This window comes from Rhipicephalus microplus, chromosome 2 (assembly GCF_043290135.1).
Source record: "Rhipicephalus microplus isolate Deutch F79 chromosome 2, USDA_Rmic, whole genome shotgun sequence".
Lineage (NCBI taxonomy): Eukaryota > Metazoa > Arthropoda > Arachnida > Ixodida > Ixodidae > Rhipicephalus > Rhipicephalus microplus.
In genome coordinates, this window is record NC_134701.1 from 219,694,523 (window position 1) to 219,716,302 (window position 21,780).

Below are 21,780 nucleotides of genomic sequence, written 5' to 3' on the forward strand. Positions count from 1 at the left end.
GTGATGAAACGCAGTTTTCCCGAGCTCAAGCCGCCGTTTCTTCTTTTGTTCCAGCTCATTAAAGTGTCTAAAGACACTACGCACGACCCCTCTCACTCCAGCATGTTCGCAGCTTCACCCGTATGCCGCTGTGAAAGTGCGCTATTGAAGTGTGGAGAAGCTCCGAGAGTGTTTTGAGTTGCACGCGATGAAAAGCTGCAGCCGGCACGAATTAGGCGAACTTGATGACGTAGGTTAAGCCGAGCTTCTTCGTTTGGGAGAGCTGATGTTTTTGGAAAAGATGCGGGTTTTGTGAAAAGAGGCGGTTAAGGGTGGAACGATGCGGGTTCCGGTTTTAATTAGCTCGCAAGCGTAATCATGGCATCTCTTTTGGTTTCTGCCTCTCACATTCTCCAGATCACTCTCTTATCTTTGGAGTACTAGAAAAAAACAAAAATAAAAAGTCTCGGCAAGAGGGAAATATTGGAAAAAAAGCTTAAGAAGGCGTTCGATAGGTAAAGCGTGTTTTCAAGTCTTTCTTCAATAATTGAAAGCGTTGCGTTGTTGTTTTACTCTTGGGTTTGAGGACTTGGTTTTATACTTTTGAAAAAAACTGCCGCATGTAAGTTAGAAGGTTAACGAAGCGCAGGCTTCATGTAATTTCCGCCAGATGAATAGACCACGTTAGCGATACTCAAAGAGCCGTCTAGTCTTCATTCACTGCAAACTGAAAGAGAAGTGTACTTGGAAAAAATAAGAGAGAAGCCGACATGCCTCTGTAATACGAAGTTTTAGGCGAAAAAGTTTGAAGGATTTAACACGGAAGCCTATGAAGAAATAGACAATCAGAATAAAGTTAATTGATTGGTTTATCCGGAGAGAGAAGTCACAGATGAAGGATCAAATCTTCAATTCAACCTATAGCCCAGAAAATTGAAAGTGTTCAATTACAAAACTATTTGTAAGCGCCGAGATGAAACTTTTTTTTGGAAACCGTGAAAATATTGAGAATTCACTTTTATAGGTTAATCATACGTGTTATGTGATGCCATTCTTACATAAGAGGAACTCAGTGTAATAAACAAAAAGATACATTTGTGATGACTTGATGTCATGCAATTTAATTGCCGTTTATTGGTTGCTCTATCAGATATGCGGTCTGAACAAGTCTGCCGGGTAAATAAAAGATATTGGGCCCTTCCGGACAGCGCTTTTTTTATGTTTGCCTCTAAGTGTGGCGTCTGCTAAAGCATGGTATATGCCCCGCCACGGTGGTCTAGTGGCTAAGGTACTCGGCTGCTAACCCGCAGGTCACGGGATCAAATCCCAGCTGCCGCAGCTGCATTTTCAATGAAGGCTGAAATGCTGAGGCCCGTGTGCTCAGATTTGGGTGCGCATTAAAGAACACCAGATGGTCAAAATTTCCGGAGTCCTCCACCACGGCGTCTCTTATAATCATATGGTCGTTCTGGAACATTAAATCTCACATATCAATCAAGCAAAGCAGAGGTTATAAAAAAGCGCGCAGAATTTTTCTGAGTTGTGAACATGGCTGGAATGCGTCGCTCTCAACTTGCATCTAATTTTCCATCTCATTGAAGTGGTTACGCTACGGTATCATTGCAACCACTTGAACAAACTGAACTTTCGCTTCGCATTGACTTTTGCTCTCAATGTCCCAATGCGTTTTCTGCGCCCTGTTTGTCTGAAAATTCAGCAGATCCCGACGGAAGAAGACGAAGTGATTCGTTTACGGAACACATCTTGCTCGTCTTTGTGCTTTTCTGGATTTTTCGCCGCAGTTGTGGGGTCTATCGCCCCATATATCGTGTTGATGGATGTTAAACCTCACGGGGCACCGTCCGAGTCCGGTTCGACCGCTGGGACTGCTTCGAGGAAGCGAGGAAAGGCGTCTAGTGAGAGTGAGGACACTGAGCTATACTCCGTATCAAGCGACGAGTCCTCGGACGACGGCTTCCAACCCGTACTGTACCGCAAGGCTAAACGACGGATCGTCAATGCATCTTCGGCATCAAGCACGACTACCGTGAAAACTGCCCCTCAGCGATGGCCTCACTCTATCCTGTTTGTGCCACTGAAGGCTACCGACAGTCTACGCGGGCTGAACAGGCAAGCGCTCTCTGTGTATCTTGAGAATGTTACGCCAAATCAGATCAAAGAAATACGTCTAAACGCAAGAAAGAACACCTTGGCAATCGATGTGCTGAACCCACGTGCGCTAAACGCGCTTCAGAAAGTAACGCAACTGGGTAACATCAATGTCAAGTCTATAATACCAGCTGATAGCACCACTTCAACAGGAGTCATTTATGACATCGCCACTGAAATTCCAAACTCGGATCTCTCAGTGCTAATAAAACCGGCAAATGAAGATAACGTCATTGTGAATGTCAGCCGCCTTGGTAACACACATTGTGTGAGAATTACGTTCAAAGGGGACTGTATCCCCTCCCATGTGAAGGTTGGCCGCTTTCGTCACCAGGTCCGACCATTTATTCCAAAACCTATGCGATGTCATAAGTGCCAGAAGATCGGCCATGTGCAGGGAGCGTGCAGGAACTCCGAAGTGTGCCCCCGATACTCAGAACCACATACCGAGCACAAATGCAGCGCAACCATACTAAAGTCCCCTAATTGTCAAGGTGCCCACAGTGCATCTTCCAAAGACTCTCCACGCATAAAGGAGTTTACTATTCTTAGACAAATGGTGCGAGACAGCTCTACCCACAAAGAGGCCGCGGAAAAAGTCCGGCGAAGACGACGACGTCACCGTCGAAGATCTTCGCGAAGAACGCAGTTAACTACAAGAAGTAAGCTAACGCATCTGGGAACGGCGCCCACTGCAGGGTACACCGCGGCGAACGCAGACGATGGAAGACAGAAAACAAGATCTCTCTCTACTGAAGATTGGCCGCCACTTACGCGCACGCAACTTGTGGAAGTACCACATCAGAAGCCGCATTCATCAGAGCAAGCTGCGACAACAGAGGAGCAGCAGAACTTGGATAAGCAAGTGATTGCTTTCCTACGACCCATAATTAATGCCATTCGCACGGTGTTAAACAACATGCGCACAACGTCAGCCAAAAGTGCACTTCAAGTACTGGACGCTCTGAGTCCAGTACTGGCGGCTCTTGAGTAGATAATGGCCCACCAGCCACTGTCTTTCAGGGAAGAGGTCAAAAAAGCAACAATTTTTCAGTGGAATGCACGGGGATTGAAATCACGCATTGCAGATTTCCGTCGGTTTGTTTCAACCAATATGTTTCCCATCATCGTCATCTGCGAGCCAAATTTATCGAGCGCTATTAGACTCTCCGGATACGAATCCTTTATGTCGGCTTGTTATAGTGGAAACAGCAAGGTCCTGCTGTTTATTCGACGTGACCTGACCTACATTATTCGGCCTGTACCACCTGACAACGATAACCAATATATATGCTTAACAGTGAAGAAAAGGGGTCTTACTGTCACTGTGGTCGGTGCATACCTGTCGCCATCAAGTAGATTTGACCACAGAAGACTAGGACACATCCTATCATCGACTCCTGGCCCATGGGTGATCATCGGAGACTTCAACGCCCACCATACGCTATGGGGGAGCCCGAAGATCAGCGCAAACGGTAGAAGTCTGATAACGTTTGCTTCAGACAACGAGCTGTGCTTGTTAAATGATGGCAGCCCACCAATTTTACACGGCGCTGGATACAGCAGTTGCCTTGACTTAGCTTTTGTTTCTCGAGGTCTCGTCAGATGTGCCGGATGGTTTGCGGACATAGAAACACATGGGAGCGACCACATTCCCACATATGTCAAGTTCAGAGGATTATCACCTTGCAAGGTACGCGAAACTATCCAAAGAGTGGACTGGACCAAGTTTAAATCTCTCATGGAAGAACGCTGTCAAGAGAACACCTCATTTGACTTAGAAGAGGTGATCAAGTCCACAGTGCAAGACGCAGTGTGCACCCTCACATGCTCTTCGAGAGTAACCGAAGTTGATGTGGAATTAGAACGACTTCGGGCTCTCCGACGGCGTGCGAAATGAAGGTACCGACGCACGAAAGCAATCGACGATTTACGAATCGCTAGACGTCTTCAGAAGAAGATACAACGCCGCATAGACAAGCTAGAGTCACAACGTTGGGCAGCCTTCTGCGCTTCGTTAGATCCTCGCAAGCCTTTATCACACTTGTGGAGGAAAATAAGAGGGCTCCGGACATCTCCCATTCAGCGGTCTCCATTCAAGGCTCTAGCACTCTCTTAACAGAGATCGGAGGTCGACGTGGCAGAAGAGTTCTGTGCCGACTTATCTGGTCAACTCGCAGATCCCAACATCTCCACGCTCTCACGTGGTGGCACGACATTACACGATCACCACATGGACCAATTTTTTTCTATTCATGAGCTTAAAGCAGCGCTGGCTTTGTGTAGACGGACATCAGCACCCGGGCCTGATGGAATATCATACAGAGCACTGTGTCACCTTGGTGAGTGTGCGAGGAGTGCCCTCCTCGAGTTATACAACGACTCGGGGCGAGAGGGCACCCTCCCAGTTAACTGGAAGACTAGCCGTTTGGTTCCATTACTGAAGCCTGGCAAGTCACCATTGGTGTTCACATCATACCACCCGATCGCACTGGCTAGTTGCTTGGGCAAAGTGATGGAGACGATGGTACTTGGACGGCTAGAATGGTTCCTGGAGCATCACAACATCTACCCGGACGCTATGACGGGATTTCGCCGTGGCCGGCCATCAATTGATAGCGTCATAGACCTGGTCAGCTACGTGCAACACGAAAAAGGCCGTAAGCGTCTCTGCGCTTCTTTATTTCTTGATGTTAAAGGGGCGTACGATAACTTCACACATGAAGCTGTCCTCACCGCTCTCAAGGAGGTAGGAGTGGGAGGTCGGATGTTTCAGTGGCTACGCAGCTATCTCTCTGAGCGATCCTTTTTCGTGAGAACCGAGGATGGTGACACTTCGCTACATTACAGCCACCGTGGTGTTCCCCAGGGTGGCATACTTAGCCCTGTACTATTCAACCTGACGCTATAAGCTCTCAATGAGCATCTGCCAAGTACTGTCAGATTGTCAATGTACGCGGACGACATCTGCGTTTGGACGTCTGCAGTAACACGTCTACAGCTGCGAGCGCGAATCCAGAGAGCTGCCACTCAAGTTGCTATTTACCTCCGTCAACAAGGTGTGGAAATTTCCTCTGAGAAATGTGCACTAGTGGCATTTACGCGCAAACCAATGCATAACTACAGCGTTCTGATAAACAGCGAAAGAATACGTCACCTCCGATCATACAAGTTCCTAGGTGTTATAATTGACAGAGACCTCTCATGGAGCTCACATGTATCATACATGAAAAGGCGATTGACAGGCATCTGTCATTTGTTCAAGTTCTTCGCTGGAAAGAACTGGGGAATGTCCACAACTGCTATGTTGCGACTATACAGGTTTCTTTTCCTTGGATTCCTTCGGTACAGCCTACCAGTGTTAACCAACGCAAGTAAAACAAGCCTACGATTGCTTCAAAGTGTCCAGGCTCAAGCACTCCGGATATGTTTAGGCTTGCCCCAAAGTGCGTCAACAGCGGCAACTATCGCCATCACAAGGGACAACCTCATCAAGACCCACATTAATGTGGAAGTGCTGGGGACACATATACGACACCTTGCTCGAACCTCTCGACATCACCTAGCCTCTCTACCAGTGGTCCGACCATGCACATCTTACTGCAAAACAGTGACCACAAATGGTGAGTCGATCCCAACTTCGTTCTCTCCTGCCGCTAGACCTGTGACTCCGCCATGGTGCCTCGCTCAACCAATGATTGTTATTAACATACCTGGCGTCGAGAAAAAGGCCAATTTGTCGTCACCGGCTCTTAAGCAGCTCACACTACTTCTCCTGTATGAGAAATATCAAGACTCCACACATATCTACACTGACGGATCGGTTCAGCCAGACAGCTCTACAGGAGCAGTAGTGATACCAAGGTTGGCCACGACAATTAAATTCAAGACATCTCACGCAACAACTTCAACGGCAGCAGAATTGGCAGCACTTCGTGCCGCATTGCAATTTGTAGTTGATCAACCTACACGCAAGTGGACTATTTTTTGCGACTCAAAGGCGGCACTGCAGTCTCTACTATCAGCCTTACGCCCTGGACCACACGAGCAGCTGGCACTAGAGATAGCAGAGGTTATACACCACCTGACTGAGAAAGGGCACCAAATTACATTTCAGTGGTTGCCCAGTCACTGCGGAATCATCGGCAATGAACGCGCCGATCAAGCTGCCCGCTCAGCCCACACAGAAGATCATAAACTGCGACTACCACTTTCTAGGACGGATGCTGCACGAGAGCTCCGCAGACTTGCTCACCGGCAAACCACATCGCAATGAAATCAGCCGCACTTCAAGCATGCCCGACTGTACTCGCTTGACCCTACGCTAAGTCTTCAAGTCCCGTTGAGGCTTCGCCGAGCAGACCAAACCCTGTTATGTAGGCTGTGGTTGGGCGTTGCATTTACCAACGCCTACGCTTTTCGCAATGGGATGGCCGACACCGCAGCCTGTGGCCACTGTGGCAAGGAGGAAACCATTCAACATGTTCTTTGTGAGTGCCTAGCGTATAGTAGGCGGCGACTATGCCTTCGCAGGGAACTCAACAAATTAGATGATCAGCCTCTGTCGGAGCAGGAAATTCTGCAGTATCGTCAGGATGCGACTTCACAGAAGAGGGCCCTGAAAGCGCTGCTGCACGTTTTGCGAATGACCGGCCTTGCTGAACGGTTGTAGCTGGGACGCCCTTCCTGTGTGTGCTTTCGTTTTTTTTTATAAGTGCGCGTGCGTTTTTTTTTCTCTATCTAACCCCTCTTTCTTGCCCCTACTTCCCCACCCCCAGCGCTGGGTAGCAAACCAGATGCCAATATCTGGTTAACCTCCCGGCCTTTCCTTTCTCACTGTCTCTTGCCTCAGCAGATCCTACGTACCATGCGAATAAATGTCATGCGCAGCATGGGGAGAGAAGCTGCCTTTAGTGTAATGTTTTTGAACAAAACGTTACAAAATGACGCAAAACATGTGTGCAAGTGTTACAAGCACAGACTTGCATGTTGAACAGTCACATATGCTTCACATAACCAGTTGATTACACTTGCGTAATGATATCAAGAACAACATGGGTATTACCAACCGCATAAGTGGTAAGCTGAAATATAGAGCTTGTGCTTGCAAGGATGGCAACCCTGAATTTGGCTGCGTAGACGAACTTCAGTAGATGACACTTAACTACAATTAACGCTAATCCAATGTGGCACCTGTATCATTGGAGTACATATGTAAAGTTTATAAAATAAATATGCAGCATCGCAACCACATTTGACGTTTCATCAACGATACGTCTCCATAGGGTATTTTTCAAAAGTTGTTCTGACACTTGGCGTATAGCTTTGCAATAAAATACTTGATCTCCACACATATTGCTTGGGTTGGATTCCTGCTGGGACCATAGCCATTATTCTTTGCATTCGTCTGGTCAACACTGTCGTTGTCATTTTTACACCGAACGCTGTTATGAGATCACAACACAGTTCATGTGCTAGCCATAGCTGTCCACCGCTGCCAGTGTCTGTAACCACTATCGCACAAAAAAACTCAGTAAATAAAAAACACCAAGTACAAAATGGGATTGAAACCCGGCTCCCCTGCGTGCCAGCTCAGCATTCTGTCACTCAACTTTGCCCCGCGCAAAAAAGTTTGGCTTTCACGTGTTAGCAAAAAATGACGCCTTCCGTATGCTATGCGTTATCATGCGTTACTATTACTATGTTATAAAGTTCATCCTTTCTACGTGTGCATTATTCCGAAATATGAACATATAAACTTGATTGGGACACACATATGTTGCTTTTGACGTGAAGTGTAGCAATGATTCACATGGCTACATCGTCAATTCTAATGTTCCAATTTTTACCTGGTGGCGCAACCATGATCTGTAGTTGTTTCACCTCAAGTTTTTAAAGGAGCGCCACCACGGTTTTTCAAGTAATCATATAGGCTTCATTATTAGAGCTTGTTGCCTGACAAGCTGACTGTCGCAGAAATTTCTAGAATCCACCAAGCATGAAAGGAGTTATACTGATTTGAACCGCGCTTTAAGCCCTTGCGCTCTCCTTCAGGTAGCCTTCTGAAAGCTACGCCAGGTCGGAGGTGTAGAGGGAGGGTAGATGACAAAAGCGCGACGCTTCTCTCGTTCATTGGTGTGCGTCATAACTTCGACCCATTTCTTCTTTTTTAACATGAAAGTGTTTTATGCCGGGTCAACCATGGCTCCGCTGACGTACTTCCATCACGGAAGTGATGTCGAAAAATATATACTAAGAGATGGCAAAGAAAAAAGATCCAGAAGGCAAGCATTTGTCACTCAGTATTGAACCAGAAACCTCTCGATTCTCATTGCGTGGCAATAACCCCTGCGCCACAAAACGTATGTTGTCATGAATGCTAATGGCAAACCGAATGGACCATACGCCGTTTGCCGGTCCTCAGAGCTTCGAAACTTTAGTGCATTTTTGTTGTCAGAGCGAGATAGTGCGACGGGATCGCGTTGGGCGTGGTGTGAAGTTCGCCGCGTCCACGGAGCCTCGCCTCCACAGAGCGTGGTCTCTCCTGAGCGCACGCTTATAATACCTGCAATACGGGAAAGGACGAAAGTCATTCGCACGCTGCCGCGGTCGCGTTAACGAAAGGAGCTCGCTGCTGACACACGATGCAGTAAGCATTGTAACAGTTGTTCGCGCTTGTCCTGTGTATACTTGTGCGCTCGTTTCGTGCGTCTTTCTTTCTATGAACAGCACCCTTTAAGCACCAAGTTTTGATGATTGTTAGTCCACGCTCGTCGAGTGTATGCTAATCTCTAAGCTAATGCTAAGTTTTGAACTGCTCGCAGTTTTAACGTGACTTTGTAATTTGTTGGTTTTTTGAAACAATGCACAATAAACGCTCAACTACCTCTGTAACGACACGTTTCATAACAATTTTTATATAGACGAATCAGCAAGTTTTTTTTTCTCCTCTTCGAAAGTGTGAATTTTTTCAACTAGATCGCTAGCACAAGTGCCGGAACCTCCCAGCCTATCCCGGCGTACAGAATAACTATGAAGCTCGCGATGCTCAAATCAGCCAATGGTCATGGGCTTTCGATTTACGGCCCTCTCGTTTACGTTTGTTGCCTCATTCGTCGAAGGAAAACAGTCAGTTCTACCTGACTTTGGCAATTATTTTCAAATGCGAGACCGCGTGCTCCGATATAACTTTGGCTCACATGTTGTAGGGAGTACCGTTCACCGAGAGGAAGTGTTCTCTGACCGTATTAAAAAGTGTTGGAGGGACTCTTTGAGTAAACATTGCATTTTGTGAGAAGAACTTTTTTTAATCGAAGGGCATTTATGAAGGTCATGTTAGGGTCTGATACTAATGCCGCCATGGAGCTCCTAGCGGAGGCCGTGAAGGAGAACCCTCGAACCATGTGCGTTGAAGTTATCACTGTCACTCGAATGATATGTAAGAGCGCTGAATACAGAATTTGGATCATTACAGAAACGTTGCTCAAATGAACCATTTGTGATTTCTCATGAATACATTGATAAAATGTACACCTTGTGAACTGAGTTTAGCCTAGTGCGGTAAGGAATAAGGGCGAATGTTCAGCAAAGGTTATTTCACTTCTTAACTGCATGGCCAATCTGGTTGAACAAAACTGCGTAAAGATCTTTGTGCGATGGAAAGGCCGACATGCGAATTGATACTAATCATTTGTTTAGCTTGTGTGCGATGGTGCGTCACTTCAGACCTTTTTTAACGTTCAGTACCACTGCACAGTCATAAAAAATTTTACTCTACGTATACTTCAGTCACAAGGAAACAATCTGTAAGGGTTTTTACTCTTGACCGATAATCCGCAATTTTGTTTTTCACGTAGTCTTATCCTGGCAACACAATGCATGCCAGTAAGATGCTAGGACGCATCGGTGAATAAAGCCGCACTCGTGATTGTGCTTCAACGTAGCTGCCTTGTAAATGTCATCGATAACCACCATTCAAAGTGAAACACAATGACGACCACTTTTGTAACGTGGTGACGCCATGCATTTTGAACACCAATTGCATATTTGTAATAACATGTAGCCGCTGCCGCCATACTGAGGTGCACAGGCTTTTCCCGGCTCAAAGCTCGCACGTGAGAGGCTCTCTACTGCGCTGCGCTCAGTGGACGCAGCTTGGTTTGCTGTCAAGTGATCATAGAGGATGATGGTGAGCTTTGGGCGGGCCGGAGACTGCGCACAACGACGTCGCTATAAGCACCTCAGTATGTCGACAGCGCCTCCCACTGCTTACAAACATGGCATAGGTCTATAACATTTTGCTGCTTCCGAGAGGTGCTTGACTCCACGTTCGCATTATCGCGGTTCGTGAATTTAGCAGACATCTCTGATGAACTTTCGTGCAGAAGTTCTACGAAACGTTAAGATGTATGCACATCCACGCGCAAGAGGCTGAACTGGCGCGAATGCAAACCGTCATTTTCCTGTTTCAAAAATTTGGCAGGTCCCATGTACCTTGGGAATCGATGTTATGGAAAGCGTTGGATGAAAGGTGACAGTGTACGAAGTGGTGCTAAAAATACGTACAAATGGTTAAAGAGCCGCATAAGCTTTATATACTAACCAGTTGTTTACAGTCCCGTAACGATATCAACAGAAACATGAATATTAGCAACAGCAAAAGCGCTTAGCTGGTATGAAGCACTCGTGCTCGCGAAGATGGTAGCCCTGGACACTGCTACATAAGTCAACTTCAGTGGATGGCACAACTGCAACTGAGCAACCGACGTTAACCAGGTGTGACTGCTGTATCATAGAAGTACATATCGAATGTTTATAAAAGTGAATAGCCAGCATTGCAACTACCACTGATGTTTCACAAACATTGCAGTTTACTTGAAAAGCTGTTCCAAGGTGGCGTGACTCTGTGGTAGAAGATTTGATAGCCACGCGGAATGCTGGGGTGAAGTTCCTGCTGGGGCCCTGACAATTCTTCTTTGCATTTTATCGCTGGAACGCAGCCGTTGTCAGCTTTTTCTTATCACCCACGCGTCGAAATTACCCATGTTTTTTTTTTCTTCGTCCTTCCTGGATAGACATAAACTGTCAATACCTGTGGCCCATACCTGCATACCTGTGGCAGGTATCTGTGTCCCGCGGGTGTGTGCCACATGTCGGGTGAAAAGGGTTTGACGATGTAGGTAACGGGGATTTTGACATTATCTATGTCATGACAAGCGAGCTATACTCGTCAAACTATCTTACCCTCCCATACTAATTTTTGTTTACCTCAAGTTAAGGAGGCCATCACGGGAGCACTCAGGCGTAGGTGGAGCCAAATAGATAGATGGATAGATAGATAGATAGATGGATAGATAGATAGATAGATAGATAGATAGATAGATAGATAGATAGATAGATAGATAGATAGATAGATAGATAGATAGATATAGATAGATAGACTGAAAGTCGCGGACGTTGGCTAAGAAATGCTTCGTATTTAAAAGAATGGCAGATTTCACGTATAGTGGAAATCGTTGATATGCGAAGCACCAATGAGAAAGGTTGATATGTCACTTGAAATCAGCACAATATTCGGAGGTGGAGGTAAATGATGCCGTACGTGACTTCCGCGTTATGATTATTATGTTTGGATGCGTCATTTACCTTCGTCATCTGTTGACGTTACGTGATACCAAATTTAGTATATGTGGAGCTAGCCAAACGGCCGCGAGCATGCTATGAGAGTGGTATGTTGTCATGTTCTTAAGTGACACGCGTGTCATATTATCATGTTTGCACCATTCATATATTTCGTCATCTATTGACGTCTTATAACACCAAATTTGGTACATGTGGAGCTAGCAAAATTGCCGCGAGCGCATCATGAAGGGCCCAACACATACTCCAATGTAGCGTTGACATGCGCGCACGCTGGGCAAAGCGACTGCAACTGGCGCGAAATGTGACATGCAGTAGTTTGTGCCGATGCGTTACACAGACAGCACTGCGTCTCCGTCTTTTCGTGACGGAGGGACGCCGGGCGTGCTGAAACGTGCATGCTTAAAAGAAACACAGCGCGGCGCTTGCCTGCGAATGTAGACCCCTTCCATGTTTGTAAACACAGGTAGGCCTATATCGACAATATGGGTAAAATCATAGCGACGTCCGCACATAACTTCCGCCATAAGCACTGAGGGCTGCGATGTGCGCCAACAAACAAAACTAAGTTGTGAGACGCGAATCACATTCAACCGCGATACATTTCGTCGGCATACCATTTTTTTTTTCTAGTTTCTTGACTGAAAACACCACATGCACCACTTCAAACCCAGCAGAAACTGTGGTAGGTAAAGAGTCTTTTGCCTAACAAGACAGCGCCACCGCATTTTCGTGACGTACGTCCGGTGGAATTTGTCTAAATGGCAGGGCCGGCACCTGGCGTGGCAACGCCAGCGTGTCACCACGAAATGAACGCCAGTGAGCACGCGCACCGTGTCACGTCAAAATGTATTGGCGCCCTGACTGGGGCATGTAATCATGTTCTCATACGGCACGAATCTCATGATTATCATGTTTGCACATGTTACATACCTTCGTCATCTATTGACGTCACCAAATTTGACATATGCGAAGCTAGCAAGACAGCCGCGATGGCATCATGAGTGTGGCATGTAATGGTGTTGTAACATGACACGCATGTCGTGATTATCATGTCTGGATGTGTCATTTACCTATGTCGTCTGTTCGCGTCGCGTAATACCGAGTTTGGTACATGTGAAGCTAGCGAAACGGCCGCGAGCACATCCCGTAATACCAAATTTGCTACAAGTGATGCGAGCTAAACGGCCGCCAGCGCATCGTAAGCGTGGCATGCAGTCACGTTATTACCTGACACGCATGCCACGATTTTCATGTTAGGGTCTGTCACTTGTGTTCTCCATGCAATCATGTCACACCATACTAGTCAACATGTCATGTGAACGAAACCACCGTAAGAGCTTCAGGACCGTGAAACGTAACTAACGTGGTTAATTACTTGGGCGAGTTGGTACGACATGATTCACATGAAAAACAGCGCCAAAACGAGGAACAAGAAAAAAAGGAGACAGACAGTGGCACTGGCTTACAACAAGATTTATTTTCTGGAACCGCGCAATATATACTTGAGCAGTGTTTAACAAAAAAGAGAAAAGACAAATAAAAGAAATCAGAATTTACCTAACAACCGAGTAATCATCATGATAACATGACATGAACCACCCGCGTGCCAATGTTCTAAATAAAATCTATTTTGTTTTTGTGGTAGAGGAATCGAAAGCCTGCTGACACATACACTGCCCAGCCTTTCTATTTCTGCAGTCTCATAAATATCGTGTATCATCTGGTCCTGATCGCACCTAATGACGGTGAAATGCTGAAAGTCAGGGACACAACCACAGTCTCGGCAATGAATGCCGCGGTGGCCCGATACTGTAGAAGAGGCGTTGTGAGCGTGCTCTTTCAGCCACTCATTTAAACACCTGCCTGTTTGGCCGATGTACCACTTGCCGCAGGTCAGGGGTAGGGAGTAAACCACCCCTTCGATGCATGGAAGGTACTTCTTCCGATGCTTGATTTGGCAGCCTCGCTGTCCCCTGGAACCAGGTTCACAGCCTTGCACATCCTAACCAGCTTTTCTGGGGCAGAAAAAACCAGGTCTACGTCACACCTGCTGGCCACTTTTTTGAGGTTATGGGTGACGCCAGGGATATAGGGAGTAACGACAAAGCTTCGTTTGTCACGGCTCTTATCCTTTGTACGTGTTCGAGCTCATTTTCTTGAGCTTCTAGCTTGCGTTCGCGGGTGCATTGACAGTTATGTCATTGGGAATTATAGGAGTACAGTAGGCACATCTATTGAAGTTTTTACGGAAGTGCTAGAGTATTACCTAAGATCGACATTTGCAGAGTGGGAAGATCGTATTTACTTGCAACGTCAAAGGGTGTGCGTATGATCATGCCTTGCACCCATTTTAAGTGATTTATTTTGAGCCAACCTTGATCGTGCCATTCAGAATTGTTTGGAATCCACAACTGTTAAGAAAGTATTCCGCTATGTTGACGACTTCCTCGTGTTGTTTCAAGCTGGGACCTAGTCGGCCGTTTCATCTTTGACTAGTATTTTAGAAATTTTCAGTAAGTGCCTCTCTCCGCTTGTATAACACATGAAGTTCCGGACAGAGGAGTCATCAGGTTCCTAGATTTGATGTTAATGTTGAGTCTTTCCCACGTGTGTTGGGCCTATGAGCCGCGCGCTAACAAGCCAGTCCTCCCTTTAGGTTCAGCACATTCAAAAGTGGTGAAACACGCTATAGCTAAGACTTGCTGCACAAACGCTCTGCGAAGGGCCTGCCATAACATGATACCGCATAGCTTTAATCAGCAAACTAAACGCCTCACTGAGGCTGGTTTCCCGATGTACGTCTTGACCGCCGTCGCTGAGTGTCTACTCCAAGAAATCAGAATGAGCCCACAGACTAATGCTCGAACCCGTACAAAGGATAAGGGACGAGACAAGCGAAACTTTGTCGTTATTCCTTATATCCAAGGCGTCACCCACAACCTCAAAAAAGTGACCAGCAGGGGCGACGTTGACCTGGTTTTTTCTGCCCCAGGAAAGCTGGATAGGATGTGCAAGGCCGTGAATCGTAGTTCCAGGGGAGAGCGAGGCTTCAAAATTAAGCATCGGAAGGAGTACGTTCGGTGCAACAAAGGGGTGGTGTACTCTCTACCCCTGTCCTGCGGCAAGTGGTACATCGGCCAAGCAGGCAGGTGTTTAATTGAGCAGCTGAAAGAGCACGCTCACAACGCCTCTTCTACAGTATTGGGCCACCTTGGCATTCATTGCCGAGACTGTGGTTGTGTCCCCGACTTTCAGCATTTCACTGTCATTAGGCGTCATCGGGACCAGATGATACGCGAAATTTATGAGGCTGCAGAAATAGAAAGTCTGGGCAGTGTATGTGTCAGGAGGCCTTCGATTTCTCTATCACAAAAAGAAACTTTCTTCAGAACATTGGCACATGTGAGGTTCATGGCGCGTTACCATGATGATTACTCGGTTGTTAGGTGAATTCTGTTTTTTTTTATTTGTCTTTTCTCTTTTTTGTTAGAGACTGTTCAAATATATATTGCGTGGTTCCAGCAAATAAATCTTGTTGTAAGTTAGTGCCGCTGTCTCTCTCCTTCTTTTCTTGTTCCTCGTGTTTGGCGCTGTTTATGTGAATTATGAAATGCAAATCATGAGATTCATGATATTCATGTCATAATTTTCATGTTATGACAAGTCAAATATGTTCTTCATACAGGTATGTTTGGCCATACCATGTTTGGTATTGATACCATTATCGAAACGTCCAGGAGAGCTAAAAGTCGTAGGCGGATAGATAGATGGATAGATAGATAGATAGATAGATAGATAGATAGATAGATAGATAGATAGATAGATAGATAGATAGATAGATAGATAGATAGATAGATAGATAGATAGATAGATAGATAGATAGATAGATACGCTCAATGTCGCCGAAGTTCCCTAAGAAATGCTTCGTTTTTAAAAAGAAACATTGCTTTGAGCTTCATCGCCATGATCGCATGTGCAGTATCACAAAGGGAACATTTCTGTAAGAGAACTTAGCTAGAGATGATGTGTGTCATCACACAACTGCTAAATTGTTAACATCTGACTTCCTTGAGGATAAGGAGGCAGTGAGGTAGGTGTTCGAGAAATATGGTTAGGTTACTGTTTTGTTGCCCTATTTTTGCTTTGCTAACGTTTGGCGGCTGTTGGCAGTCGGCAAGGCGACAGAATGTGTTGCCACCTGAGCTATCGCAATAATTCTTGCTTGCCGACAATTCCACCCGACTAGAACAAAAGGAGAAACAAAAAGTGAAGAAGGACGAAAAAAAATGGCGCGGCTTCTAGGTTCGAAGGAAACAGCTTGGCAATGCGGAACTGTCGATAGGAATGGCTATCGGGGCGCAACGAATGGCTTCCGTAATAAACGACCGGCTGTGGTGACATTCCCGTAACTTGGTGGGGAACGCAGTTTTAAAGCCTTCCCCTGCGTGCCTGCCCGCTCCACCAAGCTGCTCTCTCAAATAATGGTTCCCACGAGAATAATTACAAAGGGTGGTCTGTGGCCTCAGAGATAAATGACGGGAAGTGGTATAGCACCGTTGCTCATTAGCAAGCTGGAAGGTATTTCGTTTCTTTGCCCCCGAAATCTGCGTTTCCGCCAGAAGCCGTCTTTGTTGTTAACATTAGAAAGAAGCTGAGAGCAGTGGGCACTCGTCCGTGAAGAAATTATATTGGTTCTCTGCAGAGGAGCAATAAAGGAAATAAACGATGTGTATTTTTCGTAATGTAACATGTGCCCCCCCCCCTCCCATTTTTCGCACCAACCACGGTAACATCATTGTTTCTCTTTCTCAGTCCGAACCGAACATATGTTAAAATGGGTTGTTCAGCGTGTGTTTGTTTTATCGGAATTGAAGTCCTGTCAGCGTATGTTTGCTTCAAGCAGCCCGTGTCCTTATGGCTTCGCGTATTTGGAGCAGAACGAAATGGCTTCGCGTTTGATGCTTAGTTGCGAGTATGTGTGGTCGCCATGTATCTCTTCGCGTACGTAGTACAATACACAGAAAACCTGCTGAAACGTGTATGAAAAGTTCACCCCTTGAGGTTGCTTCGGGTGTCATCCCTCGAGACCTGAATATAGTTCATTGTCTCTCTTTTCTGTTATTGGGACCACGGGGCTGCCCATCTCAATCCAGAAAGGCAACCAAAGCGCTGCGGTGTTTTCTCGATGACACCGGTGTGATTCGTCGTGCGTTATGTTAAACGTGAAGCTGTTACTCGTCGTCTCAATCAGTGACTTTCTGTCCTCCTCTCTACCTCTATTTCACCCTCTCCCTTCCCCAGTGCAATGTAGTCTACCGGACTCAACGCAGGCTAACCTCCCTGCCTTTTTTCTATTCTTACTCTCTCTATATATACCATTGTCTCTCCCTTGTGTCTAACTGTGAACTCAATTTCGTGGTGCAATATAATATTTGCTTCTTATAATACTTGCAGCTCGTTCACAGGACATTATTATTGACTTCCAGAGCATCGACGCTGTGATTCCGCTCAAAAAAAAAGAACAAGTTTGGTGGTTTGCGAAGGCATGCTTCTGGACTTTTTTTACGGTACACTCTAAAAAAAGAGCGAGTAAAAAGGGTGTCTTTTTGTCCCACAACAATAATCGTCATCTATAAGGCGTTCCATCCTTGCACTATCACCCCGCGCCCGGTACATTCCTGTCACGATCGACATGCCCATTATCAGGGTTACATTGCATTCTCGATAGGAAAGTGGCCAGTGCCGAGTTTTCAAGAAAGGAAGCGCACGCAAGCACGATGACGATTATTGTTGTAGGACAAAAAGACACCCTTCTTACTCGATATTTTTTTAGAGTGTACTTCTGATTGCACGTACACTAACCAGCTCTTATCAGTAAATATGTTTATCAGACTGTACCTCGCTAGTCTATCCAGGCAACGGTTATCATCGCAAACTGGTATGTGCCACAGAAATTGGGCAAGTACCTTCACTCACAGTTCGTTCAATAAACAATGAAGAACGAAACAGTCAGTCGACTCGTGGCTGCGAAGAATCGGCGGCGAGGTGAAGACCTCTGGCACGTATACTACGAGAGAATATAAGGGAACAGAAAAGGCAATGGCGCCTGCGAAAAGATCGCTAAGCGATGGTAGACCTGCGTCACCGATGACCTGTATCTGTGGGAGGCATGAATGGTTGGTTTCAGAACTTAACTGAAAAAAACAACCTAAATTACCCTGTTAAGGCACGAAATCACCCAGTTTCACTGTTTCAACCATTTCGCGGCTTAGCGCAAAATTCGCGATTTTTTTTCAACTAATCCCTAACTTTAGAAAATAAATATTTTCTTTCAACTCGTGGTAAAAACGAAAGTACTCTTTGCGCTCTGAAGGTATGTAACTGTAATAAGGATTGCGTACCAGCCGACATTTAGAAGATTCCCCCATGAAGTCATGCCTACTTCAGATATTCGGAAACGTCGTATTTTAAGAAACGGATATTCTTTTTCCGCTCTTTATTCTGGTGAACAGATATGAAAAGAACCAAAATCATGAGGCGCACACCCTTTTATTACACGTGCATAGAGGTGTTCACTCGCTTATTTGCATGCTAGAGAACCAAGACACTTGTAAGATAACGTGGTGTAAGCACAACAGGAAGCATCCGTAAAGCACGACCTCCGCGTCTACGCTGTGGGTTATAAAACTATGTAAACTACACCCGAAATTCCCGGCATGAAAGATCAGGGAACGAAAGCAGTCACTAGCACGTTGATTTAATGCGTGTGAAATCAGTGAAATGCTATGAACGACTTACGTCTGACGAGCAGCTCGGTGTATGTGCGGTCTTCGCCAACGCTGTTGTTGGCCAGACATGTGTAGGGACCCTGGTCCGATTCCTTGACGGCACGTAGGAGCAGGGCGCCCGGAAGATGCAGCGAGCCCGACCGCACGGGGCTTAACGTACCACGTGTTGAGCGCCGAAACCAGCGGGTGGTGGGTGCCGGGTGACCGCGGGCCAGGCACGGCATTTCGGCGTCCTCGCCCAGCGCTGCCTCCACCGACGCCTGGCCCTTCACGATCCGCGGCGACAGCTTTCCGTTGGGCTCTGAAAGCACCACAGTTCGTGCATAGGCGGCAATCGTAGGATTGTTTCATCGGCGGCATAGAAGCGACCGGATTATAGTTACGGTTAAAGTCACGCTGCAGGAAACCACTACGGTTTTGTAGCGATTTCATAAGCCTAACTACATGTGGTGCGGCAAGGAACATGGACACCAGAAAGAAACGTACTACACACAGCGCTGTGGGTCGTCGCACATTTCTTTCTGGTGTCCATGTTCTTTGCTGCGCTACAACAAAGCTTGACCCAATACTGACAATGCCACGTATCTATTCTTCTTCAACTTCAAAAGCGTGCTTTGTCAACACAGCTATGGGTAAAACAAAGATACATTACACAACACAACGACCGCAAAGCTAGTTGTCGCTCGTTGCGTTCTTCACCGTATTTGTTTTTTTTTCGCACTGTGATCGTGTTCACATGGTGCACTTTTGAAGGTGAATCAAGACCAACTCGCACAGCTTTTAGCTAAATTCAATATCTTGTCACACTTACTGGTACTGCGGTCACATGTGCGTTTTATCAAAGCCGCAGTGTCAATGAGGATGGGGCAGTGGAATAGTGGGAAAGCATTGGTATAATCAATTTAGAGTAAAATGAAGTGATTTATCAGAAGTTTGATTGCCCCTTCGAGTATTCTTAAGAAAATGCAAAGAGAACCACGAGCCTTATTTAGCAATTTATTGAGGCAAGTATAGTTCGAGAGAGGCATAAGCGTACGTACGGTAACAGGTATGCCCTTATTTTAAAGGCGATAGACTTTATTGGGATACTTCAAGAAGAGAAGTTCTATTGTAGACGTATTCTGTACATAAACAAATGAAACAATAAAAACAAATAAAAACAGTGTATGCATTTTACAAATTCCCACTAAAACGCCCATTTATATCTGTGTATCTGAATGTTACAAGTAAAAGGGAAATAAAATGAATGGAATTGTTCGCATTTCAGAGAATGCCACGAATGCCTAGGTACTAGAGTAGGCGTTTGGCTAGTACAGAACAACTGGAAACTCCAGCTGTCCTTTCCTTGCTCTGAAGAAACTTGTGTGCCATCATCGCAGGAAAGCTTCTGCACCATGTGTTTCCAGCTGCTCAGAGAGGCGAGTTCACAGAATGATTCGTAATTTCTAGTGTGCGGGTAAGCACCTGCCCGTGTGATGTTTGTGTTTACTTCCGGCAAACAGCGTCGCTGCCACAGTAGGTACAAAGTCACTATAAAGACCAATCTTGCGAGCGAACCGCCCATGGTGTGTTTCCATGTAAGTTGTGCGAAAACCAAGGAGGCGTTGCACCATGTGCAAGAAGCCTTTTGCCACCGAGCACTCGATTATAGCATGTTGTTTAAATAAATTTACTGTCACGAACAGTGAACATCAAGTACAATCTAAGAGAACATCGCGATGGAACACAACATCTACAGACACACCAAAATGTGCGGTAAAAAGGTATGTACATATGTACACGGAACCAAACATACACAGAAACACTGAAGATTGTTACAAAAACATATGTTTACATATGTACATTACACGTTAAATGAAGAACACACAAATGAAACGTAATGATCTATATGTTAGGTATTTGCATAGTATTTACAAGCTATTTGTGCGAGTACTAAATAAACATTAACCTACCAAAACCAGGCAGGCCTGAGCACAAGCTTTGCATGTCTCTCGCAAAAAAAAACACAAAAGAGCAAAACTGGTGTCAAAGGAATTCCTCCTCACCGAGAAAGAATAGTTCCTCTGACAAATCAGATAGTGGTTCTTTGTACAGCGCTCCAAGATTTGGGAGAGAGCATGAGGGTGGCGACCTGCTGCACCCGCCGCACAGCGATTGCGCCTAAGACAGCGAGCACCGGCAACAAAGAGAAGGCAGGCGAAGCGGCCTCGAGAAGAACGCCCAGAAGAAACAAAGTGATTTACTCCAAGGCCACGAAATCCAGCATGCACGGCCCTCCAGAAAACGCGAGGAGCAACGCATTGTCTCAAAACATGCTTATTTGTTTCCAATAGGGAGCAGTTCGGGCATATTGCTGACTGGGCCATTCTCCAACTTTCGAGGCGATCAAGGGTAGGAAGAACACCCCACCGCAGCCACCACATGAAAATCACGGAGGTGGCCAGGCAAAAATGATGCCGACAGCGTGCTACAAGACACACGAATAGAGTGGTTGCGGCGTGTCAGAGGAACTAACGGGAGCAACAAAGTGGCTGTTGTGTCAACGATAGGACTGTCCAACACATCTACCCCAGGCCAAGTCGACTGGATATGACGAAAAAACGCGACAGCTGTTGCATAAAACGAAGGCAGTGTTACTGATTGTGGGCCCCAATCACGATGCCCATTAAGCATTAAATAGCGAAGGTGACTGCCTAGAAAATAATATGCCAGAGTTTTTTCCCCGGGGGATTCCTCTCCTTGTACGAGGCAGAACAGGAAGCGCCGGGCCAGTATGCGGCAGCGTGTTCACACTGATGGGAAAAGCAAAGCCTCCCTGGGAACGCTGCTCTTCTAACGCCATAGTGGTTCCTAAAATGCGAATAGATGCAGCTAAGCAGAAATTTTCGACTGTGTTTGTATGTCCGATGAACGAAAGTTTTGACGTCTTGCTCAACGCCCACGCATATTAATCTGGTGGCAGCATTCATACATGTGAACAGTGTCAAACAAAAAGCAATCATTGCCCATACTTTAGGCGCAACAGCGCTACGTTAGTGTTAGGTTGCGTCTTTTTTATTTCAAAGCTGATTGATTGATTTGACTGATATGTGGGGTTTAACATCTCAAAACCTCCATATGATTATGAGAGACGCCATATTGGAGGGTTCCGGAAATTTAGATCACCTGGGGTTCTTTAACGTGCACCCAAATCGAAGCACAT

At 46.0% G+C, this 21,780-nt stretch overlaps 1 protein-coding gene across 1 annotated transcript in view; it reads right to left on the reverse strand.

The window, feature by feature from the left end:
• The window catches only part of LOC142793763 (cell adhesion molecule Dscam1-like), a 510,593-nt gene that overhangs the window by 100,212 nt on the left and 388,601 nt on the right, over positions 1 to 21,780 (reverse strand). Inside the window, exon 5 of the mRNA XM_075885808.1 lies at positions 18,589 to 18,879. Within this exon, the coding sequence (XP_075741923.1) occupies positions 18,589 to 18,879 (291 nt within the window). The remainder of the gene's footprint in view (positions 1 to 18,588; positions 18,880 to 21,780) is intronic.